Raw genomic sequence first — 14,476 nt, 5'->3', positions numbered from 1 at the left:
CCTCAACAAGCAGCACAATCTCTAATTAGTGTGGCATTCTTGTTTTAATTAATTCAGTGGAATTCAAAGAACCAAATGCCATGTGTCCATAGAAAGTAGTTATATGATTATATTAATTAGACAAAGGGAGACCTTTCCAAAAGAAAGAAAATCTAAGAACTATTAGTGGCCATCTTTCCAAAAATGAACTTGAGAAAGTATTTGATGAAAGGATAACATAGATAATTGAAAATATATTTCCAGTTAGTCCCTTAGAGAGTTTGGTTTTTCAGCTCCTCAGCTAATGTTATTTTTCATAATCTCCCAATCCTGTTACTTATTGAAAAATACAAGAGCACTGGTTTTTCATTGTAGTAGCCTTGAGCTTGGCTGGCAAAGGGCTACTATGGAGTCCTTGGTGCTCTCTGAGCCTTGTTGTTTTCTTGCAGATGTTTCATTGCCAGACTAGGCAACATCTTCAGTGCTCAGAGAGCACCAAGGACTCCACAGGTCAACCCTGAGATACAAATATTTGCTTCAGTTGGTAAAGGGCTACTTCATCAGATGCATGCAGTTGACATTGAAGGTCAACAGTTAACATTCCTTCATACATACTCAGGTGTATTTTCATAGACACTGAACCTATTGGGGTGGGATCAGTTTTACAAAATTCTGTTCTCCCAGGGTATTGACCAATTTGATGTACATGATTTACTTGTAAGGCAGATCTGATGAACACGAGATTCTGTGCTTTTTCCTTTGGGAATCATTAATTCACTGAGCCTATAGTGAAGATTTATTTCATTACACAGTTTTACCATAGACATTTGGCCATCTACGTGGAGCTATTCATTTGGCCAGTCTGTGGAAGGAGTGAGAAACTGTGCCTTTTCTTCAGTTGCTCTGAATGAGATAGTAGCATAGTAGTTGAAATGTGTAAAAGTGAAACCTGGAGGAATAACCTGAAGTTCTGGTTATCTGAAAGAGATGCTTTGAAATTGGTTTGGTCCCATCATGCTCATTCATTTTCATGTTGCAGAGCAGGAAAGTTGGCATTCTCATAGTGTTGGCCTTGCGGAGTAAACAGAATCACAACCAGATGAGCTAATTCTACTTTATTGTAAAGTTACATTGACAGAACCTTGCAAGTCTGAAGGTACAAACCTCCCCTCTGTCTCCTTTACAGCTCGAGAAATTAGGGAGGGTCTCTTTTGAGCCTGTTGCCCCACCCACTATCCAGTTGCAGGCTATGCTGTCTCTTATCTGACTGTTCCGTTAGCAGTGTCTCTTTGCCCCATCTCCCACATACCATTACACATAGGCAGGAGGAGACTGAGAGCAGCCAAGAAGATGGTCAGTCATTTGAACCACAAAAATACCATAGCTGCATTTGTCCCACGGATTGTGGGCCAACAGTCTTGTCCCACCCATATACCCAGTTCTTAAACCAGCTTATGAAATGGGGTATGGCTGCCAATTTGCCCAAAATGGAAACCAGTTCAGAACTGAAAACCGCAAAATGAAAACAGCACCTGGAAGATTCTCCGGAGACGGAAACACACAAATCTCACTTCCTCTGCGTTTGGGGCTTCACTTTAAAATGCATAAAATTCCCCTGGAAGGGGAAGAATCCCAAATATATATTTTATGGCTGCTCTGGCCGGGCAGGAGATGTCACTTTTTTTTTAGACAGAAGTTCAGATGTTATTTACTGTAAATTCCCAAAGCTCCCATGTGGTTTTGAGGTTTTGGTTTGAAGCTTAGGAAACATTGGAAGAAATTAATTGTAGGCCGGATCAGGCTCTGAGGCATGTGTGTGTGTGAGAGACAGAGTGTGTATATTTTGAAACCTCAGCAAGGAATTAATTGCATGCAAAAAAACAAGTAATCAGTGGCTTTGGGCCAAATCTGATCTTCTGGGTGGTGTCACAGACCTTCCCAATAATATTTTCGTTTTTATACCTCTCATCTTGCCAAAGAAGACCAGAGATGGATTCAATGGATTCAATGAAACAGTTTTCAGAAAACAGTCAAAATGTAATGTGACTGTACAGCAACCAAAATGAAATGTCTTTAAAAGGCAGACTGGTTCTGGAGCAGTTGTTCTCCTTTAAATATCCAAGGGATCAGCATGTTGAAGTTGTGAGTTAAAAATAGACAACATGGAGGCCAGGTGTAGCGCTGATGCATCATTCAGAAAGTCCTTTCATGTGCAAGTGAGGTCCTACACAAGTCCCTCCCAAATTGTGTGCATTAGTAGTCTATGTAGTAGTGGAATATAAGAGTCCTGAAGGATGATTGTGTCCCTCTTTTCTGTAATGTTGTCTTCAGATGGTCCCTCAACAAACTTAAGATGCTGGTCCGAGCCATGCAAACTTTGAGCTTTGCCTCTGAAGTTTGCAAGAATCCTCCCCAAAGTTTTCAGTCAAAATATCTTTGGTGCTTCCAGTCATATGACATACAGACTGCAACTTAAAATGATATATCTGCTTCTACCACTCCTGTTTTTATGGCACAGCTGCCTCCTGAGGCAGAGTTGTGACTTTTGACAAATACTGTGTCTGATATAGAGTGTGTTTACTACTGAGAAGAAGAATGATGCAGGTGTTTTCCCCATTACCTGTTGCATCACCTTCCTTCCTTCCTTCCTTCTCTCCCTCCCTCCCTTCCTCTCTCTCTCATGCACGTATACCTGCAGGTCCATCCTGCGTAGAGAAATACTGCTGATCTGTGGATTCTTCCTCAAAGGTTGCATTGGCTAGCTGGTTTGAGAACCTTGGAATGTAGACAGGCTCTGCTGCTTTTTATTACATCCTCTTTTCCTTCCTCTTTTAGTAGAGGGTTATAAAATGGGGTGTGGTGTGGGCCAAGCCTTGACTTCCTTCAATTCACCATATCCGATTCCCTAGGAAATGTCACCACTCACTTGTATTATAGACTATCAGTACTTAAATTGCACAAGTATGTACAGAAGCAAAGAAGAACAAGCAGAGAGGTCTACTAAATCATTTTAAGTTGCGGTCTGTATGTTATATGACTGGAAGCGCCAAAGATGTTTTGATTAAAAACTTTGGGGAGGATTCTTGCAAACTTCAGAGGCAAAGGTTAAAGTTTGCATGGCTCAGACCAGCATCTTAAGTTTGTTGAGGGACCATCTGAAGTTGTAATATTTTTCATGGCCATTCCCTATATGGGGCAGATGTTAATTTGGATTATTTTGAGGAAGGGCAGATGAAAAAGCTTTTGCTTGCAATGTTGGGTTCAAGTATTCAGTAACAATATTTCCCAACACAATTTCCATAATAATTTATGACTGTGTAAAAGTTTCATGGATTGAATGGTACATAACATAAAGGAAGGAGATTTTACAAATAAGAAGTGACAGAATTCCTTTGGATAGGATGTGGAAGAGGTAATATGATTTTGGTTATAGATCTTACATATAAGAAAACTTCGGATATTCTTAGATAAGATGTTGTCCTTGTTGTCATTCTCTGGAAGCATGGAATAATCCCAAGCATCGTTTCTCACTTTCTTGAGAATCTATTTCTTAGGAATGTCAGCAACCATTTTACAGAAGTAAGCAAAGATATCTTGAAAATGTTTGGGCATTGCTTGATGAAACATTTTCAGCACAGGCCATTTTTCATTGCTCTGCTTAATTCTTCTTTGCCCCTCTCCACACAAGTGATCATGGGTGGTGTGTGCTGCAATTAACTCTCTCCGGATATTGCTGCATAATGCAAATATTAGGGTTGTAATGAACTCTGGAGGCTGTTTTGATCTGACACATGCTGTCATTGATCCCCACCCCCCTTCAAAGACTGAAGCTGTATTCCAGAGATGCCTTAACCCGGGAAAAGCCAACATGGTGTCATGAAAGCGTGTTCTTTTTCTCCACCCAGCTTTTTCTTAAAGGAAATTGTTTTTGGCAGGACAACATAGAGCAACCATGTTTGCTCTGAGTGGTGTGCAAAACATTGAATGGCTTTAAATTCAGAACACCCCACTTTCAAGTTTGAGACCATTCATTAGACTGCAGAATGCCCCCTTTCAGGATTGAAAGAGGCTGGTTTGGTGTGGGACTATATGGAGTTCAAAACATTTCCAGAAGAATAATAAACAGCTGCCTCAAAATGTGAAACTGCAATTTTGAACATTTGAAACAAATGTTTTGAAGTAAAAATGGGACTTTCTAATTCAAATGGTTCAAATTCAGGATGTTTTTGGAATGCCTGACCTCTCTTACGTCACCCTAAATGCAGGTCCACCTCCCATTTGCCGTGGTGGGCAGCACCGAAGAAGTGAAGATTGGCAATAAAATGGCCAAAGCCAGACAATATCCATGGGGAGTTGTCCAAGGTATGTTGATGGGAACAGATAAATCTTTAAAAGTTTTATACCAATGGTGCAAAAACTCTTAAATTAGGGTTGGCAACTGGCAGCTATAAAAGCAATTTCTTAATCAACAACAGACATTAAGGTTGTGGCATTGATCTGGAGACTTGTATCTGGTACACACCAAGAACATGTGTCCTTGTTGATTTCAGTAACAACACATGGGGTTTCTAATTAGATTTTTTTTTTGCTTTTATTGTTAATGGAAGAGTTATTAATTAAGATGAATATAAATTTAATAAAGTAATTAAGGTGGATCTTTAGTACATTAATCATGATAGACATAAATCTAGTAAATATATTTCTGAATAATAGAAGAGACTGACCAATCTCTTTAACTCAACCATGAACTAATAGAATATCCTTAAGTCATATCAACGTCTGTAAAACAGAAGGACTGTCCTACCTCACAGAGTTGTTGATTACTGGAATAAAGGAAGTCAAACAATTTAAGAAAAATTTTTTGGATTGATGGAGAAATCATGGCAATAAATCCCCATTTTAAGACTGATACTTTTAATGAAAAAAGGGCTGTTGTGTTAAGAAAAGAAGGAGAAAATCAGGTTTTCACCATGTCCTTGATTTAAATTTGCATATTCTTATGAATTTTACAGTTGAAAATGAAAACCACTGTGATTTTGTGAAGTTGCGTGAAATGCTGATCAGAGTGAACATGGAAGATCTGAGGGAGCAGACTCATAGCCGACATTATGAGCTCTACCGCCGTTGCAAGCTGGAAGAGATGGGATTCAAAGACACAGACCCTGATAGTAAACCATTCAGGTAGGAACAGAGCAGGTGAGCTTCCAAACTAACAAAGAAAGTTCAGTGCATTGCTAGAGCAGGTGCAGAACTGCTTAGACCTTCTCCTCTAAGGACTTCACTTTAGTGGCTAAAAGAATCCAGATCACCCCATTTTAGACTCTAGCCTCTTCCAGTAGCATCCTGCATGGCCCTTGGTCAACTCTCATTGGCCATTTTAAGATAATTGTAATGATTCTGAATCACAAAGCAGTTGAAATGCTTAAAAGTATTGTAGGAAAGCAGTATGCGTGTATTAAGTATATTTACAGTTTTACACTCTGGGTGTGTGAAAACAGAATCTAATGCTTGGATGCTCTTACAGAGGCTAGAACGTGCAACTAGTTAGTATTCATTTAGCTTTCCAGCCAGGGCTGAATGAATTTTGCACCACCCCGGATTGTTCCATGCAGCAATGGAATTCACAATGGCAATGGAGTTTTATATTCTAGGAAGTGAGGTTTTCTGTTGTAAATCTGTTGTTCCCGCACATCAATATTCTTTAAGCATATTTTCATTGCTACATTTTTGCATTTCTCCTTCTGGGACTGTTAAACAGCTTGGGATATTCTGTGCCAAATCCTACACTGAGAATATCTGGTGCCGATTACCTGCTCATGTGTTTGTTCACACTGAATAAACAATCTATTTCCACAATGCACATTTTAAATTTGATGGATTGTGTAAATGAATGAAAGGGTTCAAGAGGTACTATGAAAATTAGGGATAGACTTCTCCTTTTAGATTTATAAACTGTTTTTCAAGTTAAGATTGGCTCCGCCCTCAGAGGCATTTTTCTAATAAATACTGTAGATTTCTTTATAGAATGGTTATAAGGGATAGTTATATGTATAGGTAATAATAATAGTTGTGATGATGTGGATAATAGTCTATTAATGGGTACAGAAAAGCATGTAACCATAGAGAGGGTAAAGCCCCATTTTTGTTCCCTGGTCGTTATTCCCTGCTTTTTATAGTTCTATTGCCTCTCCCACCCAGCAACAGATTTTTTAATTTATTAATTTTACAAGTACAATCAGAGAAAAAACAAGGAATAAAAAGATCAAAAATAGATAACAAGGAGATTTAGTTGTTGTGGAGAAAATAGGAGGAGGAAGGAGTATTAGGTATGTTCACCACCTTGAGTTATTTATAAAAATAATAAAGGTGGGATAAAAATTAATTAAATAAATAAATAAATAAAAGTTTCAAAATGGCAATATAAAAATGCATCTTGAAATATCTTGTATCAATTTGAAGCTTGATGCCAATACCAAAATAAGTCAGTATTCAAATTGGATTAGTATGCAGTAATTGGACTTCATGGACTTCACCAGATGGACAACACCGAAATCAGATTGACTACATCCTTTGCAGCCAAAGGTGGCAGACATCTATACAGTCGGTAAAAACAAGACCTGGAGCTGACTATAGTTCAGATCACGAACTTCTTCTTGCACAATTTAGGATCAGACTAAAGAGATTAGGGAAGACCCACAGATCAGCTAGATATGAGCTCACTAATATTCCTAAGGAATATGCAGTGGAGCTGAAGAATCGATTTAAGGGACTGGACTTAGTAGATAGGGTCCCGGAAGAACTATGGACAGAAGTTCGCAACATTGTTCAGGAGGCGGCAACAAAATACATCCCAAAGACAGAGAAAACCAAGAAGGCAAAATGGCTGTCTGCTGAGACACTAGAAGTAGCCCAAGAAAGAAGGAAAGCAAAAGGCAACAATGACAGGGGGAGATATGCCCAATTAAATGCAAAATTCCAGAGATTAGCCAGAAGAGATAAGGAATTATTTTTAAACAAGCAATGCACGGAAGTGGAAGAAGACAATAGAATAGGAAGGACAAGAGACCTCTTCCATAAAATTAGAAACGTCGGAGGTAAATTCCAGGCAAAAATGGGCATGATCAAAAACAAAGATGGCAAGGACCTAACAGAAGAAGAAGAGATCAAGAAAAGGTGGCAAGAATATACAGAAGACCTGTATAGGAAGGATAACAATATCAGGGATAGCTTTGACGGTGTGGTCAGTGAGCTACAGCCAGACATCCTGAAGAGTGAGGTTGAATGGGCCTTGAGAAGCATTGCTAATAAGAAGGCAGCAGGAGACGACGGCATCCCAGCTGAACTGTTCAAAATCTTGCGAGATGATGCTGTCAAGGTAATGCATGCTATATGCCAGCAAATTTGGAAAACACAAGAATGGCCATCAGATTGGAAAAGATCAACTTATATCCCCATACCAGAAGAGGGAAACACTAAAGAATGTTCAAACTATCGAACAGTGGCACTCATTTCACATGCCAGTAAGGTAATGTTCAAGATCCTGCAAGGTAGACTTCAGCAATTCATGGAGCGAGAATTGCCAGATGTGCAAGCTGGGTTTAGAAAAGGCAGAGGAACTAGGGACCAAATTGCTAATATCTGCTGGATAATGCAAAAAGCCAGGGAGTTTCAGGAAAACATCTATTTCTGTTTTATTGACTATTCTAAAGCCTTTGACTGTGTGGACCATAACAAATTGTGGCAAGTTCTTAGTGGTACAGGGATACCAAGTCATCTTGTCTGCCTCCTGAAGAATCTGTATAATGACCAAGTAGCAACAGTAAGAACAGACCACGGAACAACGGACTGGTTTAAGATTGGGAAAGGAGTACGGCAGGGCTGTATACTCTCACCCTACCTATTCAACTTGTACGCAGAACACACCATGCGACAAGCTGGGCTTGAGGAATCCAAGGCTGGAAGAAACATTAACAATCTCAGATATGCAGATGATACCACTTTGATGGCTGAAAGCGAAGATGAACTGAGGAGCCTAATGATGAAGGTGAAAGAAGAAAGTGCAAAAGCTGGCTTGCAGCTAAACCTCAAAAAAACCAAGATTATGGCAACCAGCTTGATTGATAACTGGCAAATAGAGGGAGAAAATGTAGAGGCAGTTAAAGACTTTGTACTTCTAGGTACAAAGATTACTGCAGATGCTGACGGCAGTCAGGAAATCAGAAGACATTTAATCCTTGGGAGAAGAGCAATGACCAATCTCGATCAAATAGTTAAGAGCAGAGACATCACACTGACAACAAAGGTCCGCATAGTAAAGCAATGGTGTTCCCCATAGTAACGTATGGCTGCGAGAGCTGGACCATAAGGAAGGCTAAGAGAAGGAAGATCGATGCTTTTGAACTGTGGTGTTGGAGGAAAATTCTGAGAGTGCCTTGGACTGCAAGAAGATCAAACCAGTCCATCCTCCAGGAAATTAAGCCAGACTGCTCACTTGAGGGAATGATATTAAAGGCAAAACTGAAATACTTTGGCCACTTTGGCCACATAATGAGAAGACAGGACACCCTGGAGAAGATGCTGATGCTAGGGCGAGTGGAAGGCAAAAGGAAGAAGGGCCGACCAAGGGCAAGGTGGATGGATGATATTCTAGAGGTGACGGACATGTCCCTGGGGGAGCTGGGGGTGTTGACGACCGACAGGAAGCTCTGGCGTGGGCTGGTCCATGAAGTCACGAAGAGTTGGAAGCGACTGAACAAATAAACAACAACATGCAGTAATTACCAATAATAACCACTATAACTCAAATTATGTTATAAACCAAAATAATGTCATTGTAATAATTTCTGCCTAAGCTAAGAAATGTGGCAAATTTAACAAATCATTGAAAAATTGAACATTATAAATTTACTTTAGGGAAAACCCAAACGTAATGTTTGGTACAAACCAGTTTATAAGATTATAATGCAGAAATGGTTTGTTCCTTAAGTGAAATTCTATATCAGATTTATTTTTCAAATATGAAAATCAAGGGCATATTTCCATAACTTATTTTGCCATTCTTCTGTGGAAGGAATTATTTACAATTTCCAGCAAGAAGCATAATTCTGTTTTCCAAATATCTACTCAGCTACAAAGTAAAGGCAGCTGAGTTACTCAAGATTATGAACTCTGCACTAAAAATCGAAATCTGTACTAACTAGGCAGTCTAAAAATGCAAGGAATGCATATTGCTGTGTGTGTATGCATTACATTTATTTGCTTTTGTGTCTGCGTGTGCATTGCAAAGAATTCTGAAAAAATGGCTAGATCACACGGTTTATTTTATTAGTGTCTTTATATACACATTCCTTATACACTCCATAGGTGGCATTAGAAAAGGAAGAAATAATTCTAGCAACTTGCAAATGTTTCCCTGCCAGACCAGCTCTAGGCAGTTCTTGATTTTCAGAAGACAATGGGATTGTTATTTGTGAGTCAAACGTTTCTTTCAAGATATAAAATAACTCTGATCAATCTCCGATCCATCAGAACCCCCCTGGCGGGGAGGGAGGAATTATGGCTGTAAAGACATGAAGTATTCATATAAAATATAGTCTCCCATCTACTTGAACGTGATGCCTTGTTGCTTTGCTCTACCAAAATGAAACTTGGGTTATTTTGCCAAGTGACAGATGATTCTGGATTCTCTTTCACTGCTTATTTCGTCTTGTTTTCTTTCTTCTCAAACTGGTGAAGCAGTTTCTCTTTATAGCTTGCCAAGTCCTCTTTAATGGGTCTGGTCTGGAGCCAAACTCTGGTTCCTGTTTCACTGCCGCTATATCAGCCTATGTTTAATCAGACTCTTAAGAGCATGCTTTTTTGTCCCCCAACAGTTCCCACATAATGAACAATGTTGTGTTCTTTAATTGGGCAAAGGAATGTCTATACCATTTCCTTGGTGTGCAGATGGATTCAACTGCTGTCATTCCAAGCTCATGTACATACAGTGTAGAGTGTTTTATATTTTTTCAATTATTCAGATAATTGTGTATCTGCAGATAAGAATTCCTCCGTCCCTTGAACTGGCTGTGTTTATATGCTGTGCAAAATGATAACAGGATCATTGAACTGAAAGCGGGTATTTAAGCCAACAGATCAAGATTTCTGCTCAGAGGCAGGAATTAAAATGAACCCCAATTAAAATAGGAAGCAACACTTTTGACAGCTACTGTACTTATCTAGAAGAATGAGTCTGGAGCTATCCATAAATTACACTAGTTACACAAATGGCAACTGTGTAAGGTGAAGATAGAAGATAGAAATTCACATGCATTACTGAATTTTGATTTAACGTAGCGTGTGTGGGCTCATCCTCCTCCCTTCCCCTCCACCAAGTTCTCAAGGAAGAGGTTAGAACATGCTAGCTGGGGGAATTCTGGGAGTTGAAGTCCACCCATCTTAAAGTTCCTGAGGTTGAGAAACACTGGATTAGAATAATCCACTACTGTTTTTATCTGAACCAAAAACAAGTTGATTTCAATTATGGTTTGTTTTAGGAAGAGCAGCATTTTCAGGCCAAGAGTTAAATTTGGCTTCTGGATGGCATGTGGAGACATGCTTTCCAGTTATGAGAACAAGGCCAGGACAAACATTTATTTTTTTAAAAAATGCAATTCATATATTACTAATTTATTATTTTCCCCTTCCTGTCACATTAACAATCACTGCAAACTTTGGAGGAGTTCATGAAGGCACACTTGCAAATTGTACGATTATGGGAAGAAGTCAGGGTCATAAATTACAGATTTAAGGTCTCTCTGCTGCTAATTGACTATTTCATTTTTTTTCCCTTATGACTGGAAGGGAAAAATGGCTTGGTGCATTCATTTCTGTGCACATGCAGGCTTAGTTAATGTAACAAGATTTTCTAATTTATAATTTTAGAGTCTTTAATAATAATCACCCCTGGTGTTAAAAGTTTGGCTTTTTTCTTCCTTGCTTCCCTCTTCCCATCGTCACTTCCACTCTTCCTCTTTGCGGGTTGTTGCTTTGAAAACCAGCCTGCAAGAAACCTATGAAGCAAAGAGGAATGAATTTCTGGGTGAGCTACAGAAGAAGGAGGAAGAAATGAGGCAGATGTTCGTCATGAGAGTGAAGGAGAAAGAAGCAGAGCTGAAGGAAGCAGAAAAAGATGTAAGTAGATTCCAGGTGGAAAAAGAAAAGGCTGTTGTTGAAATGTTTGCTAAAACAGATAAAATAAATAGATCCAAAGAGAAGCACTTCAGTGATTTGAAAGCATAAACTGGGTTGTAAACTGCATCCAGAACAGCATCTCTTATTGGCACTTAACCCAAAAGTGGACAAAGGTCTGGCATGAGGTACAGTGGAGGCTGGAGTAAGTTGAAGGTACTACTTGATTGATCAGGCAAAGCTGGACTAACCCAATCCATAGCTCCTCAATGGCATGCCGGTCAGAAAGTTACATATTCTCCTGCCCTCTGAGCCTGAAGAGGATCCTGAAACATTAGCATTGCTACTTACATTACTGACCAATTTCCCACCTTGGGTTCTGAAGTTCCTTGTCCAAGCCATGAGGGCCCTGTCTCTCCTCCTCCAACTTTCTGTTGTTATTTCTGTATCCAGTGATTGTCTATATTCCCTCTTTTGCCCTTTTATCTGAGCAGCTTCACGAGAAGTTTGACCATCTAAAGCGGACTCACCAAGAGGAGAAGAAGAAGGTAGAAGACAAGAAGAAGGAACTTGAGGAGGAGCTGAACAACTTCCAGAAGAAGAAGGCAGCAGCTCAACTATTACAATCACAGAGCCAACAGGCTGGCTCTCAACAAACCAAGAAGGACAAGGACAAGAAAAAGTAAGCCGTTGTCCAAGGTTGAGCTCTGTGGGCTTCTGTTCCAGTGTGCTGTCTTCTGTTGCATGTCTGTATTTGCTTCTTCCCATTATCAGACTGGAAACTGGGCTCCCTGCTTCTAAACCCAGACTGAATTTTTTGAAACTCTATTTTTCCAAGAGAAAAGAGGGTTGGGGATGGGAGGGAATAGGACTTTGATTTTATTTTTTATACCTAAAATATTTTTGACTAATTTTTTCAATGAGGTAAGGAAGCAGAGACCAAAAGTTAAGCCATAAAATTGGCTCAATAGACTGTAATTGCAGATTTTTGATACTGATGCAAAACCCACAGCTGTTGAGCTCTCTCTGTCTTCTCTAGGAATGCTCTTGCTTGCTTGTTGTGTAGAACCCAAAGCAGGAGAGGTTGGTGCAGGTGTGACATCATCTTGGGTGGTAACTATAGTGAAAGGTTCAGTTTTGTGCCCTGGGAAGATGTACTACTGGATCTCCAAAGCCAAATTAGAAACTACCCAGGTTTGCCTTACCAGCAGTTGAGGAGCAGAAAGCTAATAGCTGGAGAGGGAGGGAGAGTATGTGTGATCCTGTGGTCCAGTCCCTCAACTATATCTAATTACGGATTGTCTTGTGCCAAAGATTTGAAAGAGCAGGTAACACTGTTCGCAGTAGCTCTAGCTACATTGCGAATTATCTGTATGGTGTCAATTAAATATGAAGCCGGTGAAAACAGCACAACATTAATCATGTTAGATGGGCTCCCATTGCACAGTGACATCAGTCTGGAAAAATAAAAGTAATTTTTTGGGGCTTTGGTGCTGTGAGAGAGATCCACATATTTGGCCCACTCAGTGTGGAAACGGAGTAAAGTTTGGTAAGCAGAATCAGAGTGCCATACAGAGAGCATGGGTGGATCGTCCAGCTTGCAAAATTGAGTGTGCAAGGTTAATAATGCCTTTCTTTTGAACAGAAGCCTATCTGAAAGTGTTTGAAGCCCTGATGTAATGTTTGCTTCAAAGAAAGATGGAGTAAAGCATAACTGACCTGGCTTTGCTCTTATGTTCCACAGGATAACTGAGCACCTCCTCTGCATTTTCAGTGCTTTTTCTCATTCTGGTGGCCATCAGGGCTTCACTTAGGTTCTTAAGGCAGACTTCTCCACTCTTCAGATCAGAGCTTTTCAACCTTGGCAATTTTAAGATGTATGGACTTCAACTCCCAGAATTCCCCAGCCAGCATGAGGTTGAGCAACACTGCTCTAGGGCAATGGCTACTATTACAAATTCCTGTCTGTAAGACTCAATGCCTCTTAAAGCAAACTCTCAGATGGCCTTACTGAAGAAATGTAAACCCTCAACCTCTAGAGCAATGTTTCTCAGCCTCAGCAACTTTAAGATGTGGCTGGGGAATTGCTGGCTGGGGAATTCTGGCAGTTGAACTCCACTCATCTTAAAGTTGCCGGCATTGAAAAACACTGATCTAGCTGTATGGACCAACTCCCAGAATTCTCAGCAATGATCATGTTGGCTAGGGAATTCTGAGAATTGATGTCCAGGCATAATATTCTAAGGAGACATAGCCATAGGGTTGAAGCATCCACCGGGCTCAGCAAGTATGCGTGTTGGGCATTGGGCAGCCTAACTGGTCCCAAACAATGTGTTGTTTAGGGCACTTTCCCCTTTACATTTTTGTACCATGGGTGTGCTCCTGCAAGTCACCATCAAGGTTTCAAAAGGACTGAAAAGAATGCCAAGCATAAATCAGCCTGTTTTTATCATATTTTTACATTTTAAACTCTTAATGGTTCTGAAGGGCTAGGAGCAGCAAGCGATGTATGAACAGCACCAGTAAATGCATACGTATGTATCTGTGTATACCTATACACATGACCTTTTTAAAGTGTGACTGAGTATGACCTGCAGGAGCAATCTAGTGTTCTTGAGATGTCATCTCAAAAAAGGTACTTCCTTTGCAGCAAGTGGCTTTTCTGCAGTGAGAAGCCACAGTTAATAAACATCCCATAGTTGAGTTTTGCCAACTTGGGTTAAAATTCTGTGCCTTCTGTGCCAGTGTTGGGATCCATGGGTGTCCACAGAGAGGTCAGAAATTCAAAATGGCAGCCATATAACCTTGCAAACAAGACCCCAGCTTTTTTTTTACATTTGCACCTAAAAAGCAGAGAGGGCACTGATCACATTGTTGTGGCCATCATCTTGATTTATTTTACATCCTCCCTGTGGACACCCCTGCTGCAAGCCATCTGGGAAACAGCAGTGGGGTGAGAAGGCCAAATATTTGGATAGGAAAACTGTTAGCTGCCTAGTTTCCAACATACAGTATGTTGGTCAACCAAAAGGCATTTTCATATCCATTCCATCTTTCTCTCTTAAGACTCCCAAACATGGACTAAGTTTTGTTCCTACCATAACTAGAACGTAATTAAGTGGTACCGTAAGGACTAGAAATTTTCCTAGGATAGGCATAAATATTTGTGGCTAGATAACATTTTTTTAAATGTATAATACCTCTTTTTATGGATATATAAGGGCAGTCAGAACTATTTTGTCAAATACTATGAAGTACAAACAATGCTAGCTAGTTTGTCACATTTCTATAAAATGTAAATACCTTCCAAGGCAATATAATGCTTCCT

The 14,476-nt window shown here is 39.9% G+C and overlaps 2 protein-coding genes across 4 annotated transcripts in view; one reads left to right on the top strand and one right to left on the bottom strand.

The window, feature by feature from the left end:
* CNOT6L (CCR4-NOT transcription complex subunit 6 like) overlaps positions 1–14,476 on the bottom strand; it is a 386,677-nt gene that overhangs the window by 171,986 nt on the left and 200,215 nt on the right. The gene's annotated exons all lie outside the window — the stretch shown is intronic.
* SEPTIN11 (septin 11) overlaps positions 1–14,476 on the top strand; it is a 96,730-nt gene that overhangs the window by 67,272 nt on the left and 14,982 nt on the right. For all 3 annotated transcript variants that reach the window (XM_063310361.1, XM_063310362.1, XM_063310363.1), the window contains exons 6-9: positions 4,245–4,341; positions 4,992–5,160; positions 11,019–11,151; positions 11,643–11,830. In XM_063310361.1, coding sequence (XP_063166431.1) covers positions 4,245–4,341; positions 4,992–5,160; positions 11,019–11,151; positions 11,643–11,830 — 587 coding nt within the window. The remainder of the gene's footprint in view (positions 1–4,244; positions 4,342–4,991; positions 5,161–11,018; positions 11,152–11,642; positions 11,831–14,476) is intronic.

This window comes from Candoia aspera, chromosome 8, assembly GCF_035149785.1.
Source record: "Candoia aspera isolate rCanAsp1 chromosome 8, rCanAsp1.hap2, whole genome shotgun sequence".
Classification (NCBI taxonomy): Eukaryota; Metazoa; Chordata; class Lepidosauria; order Squamata; family Boidae; genus Candoia; species Candoia aspera.
Note: the sequence above shows the minus strand (reverse complement) of the source record. Positions and strands in the feature narration are given on the sequence as shown.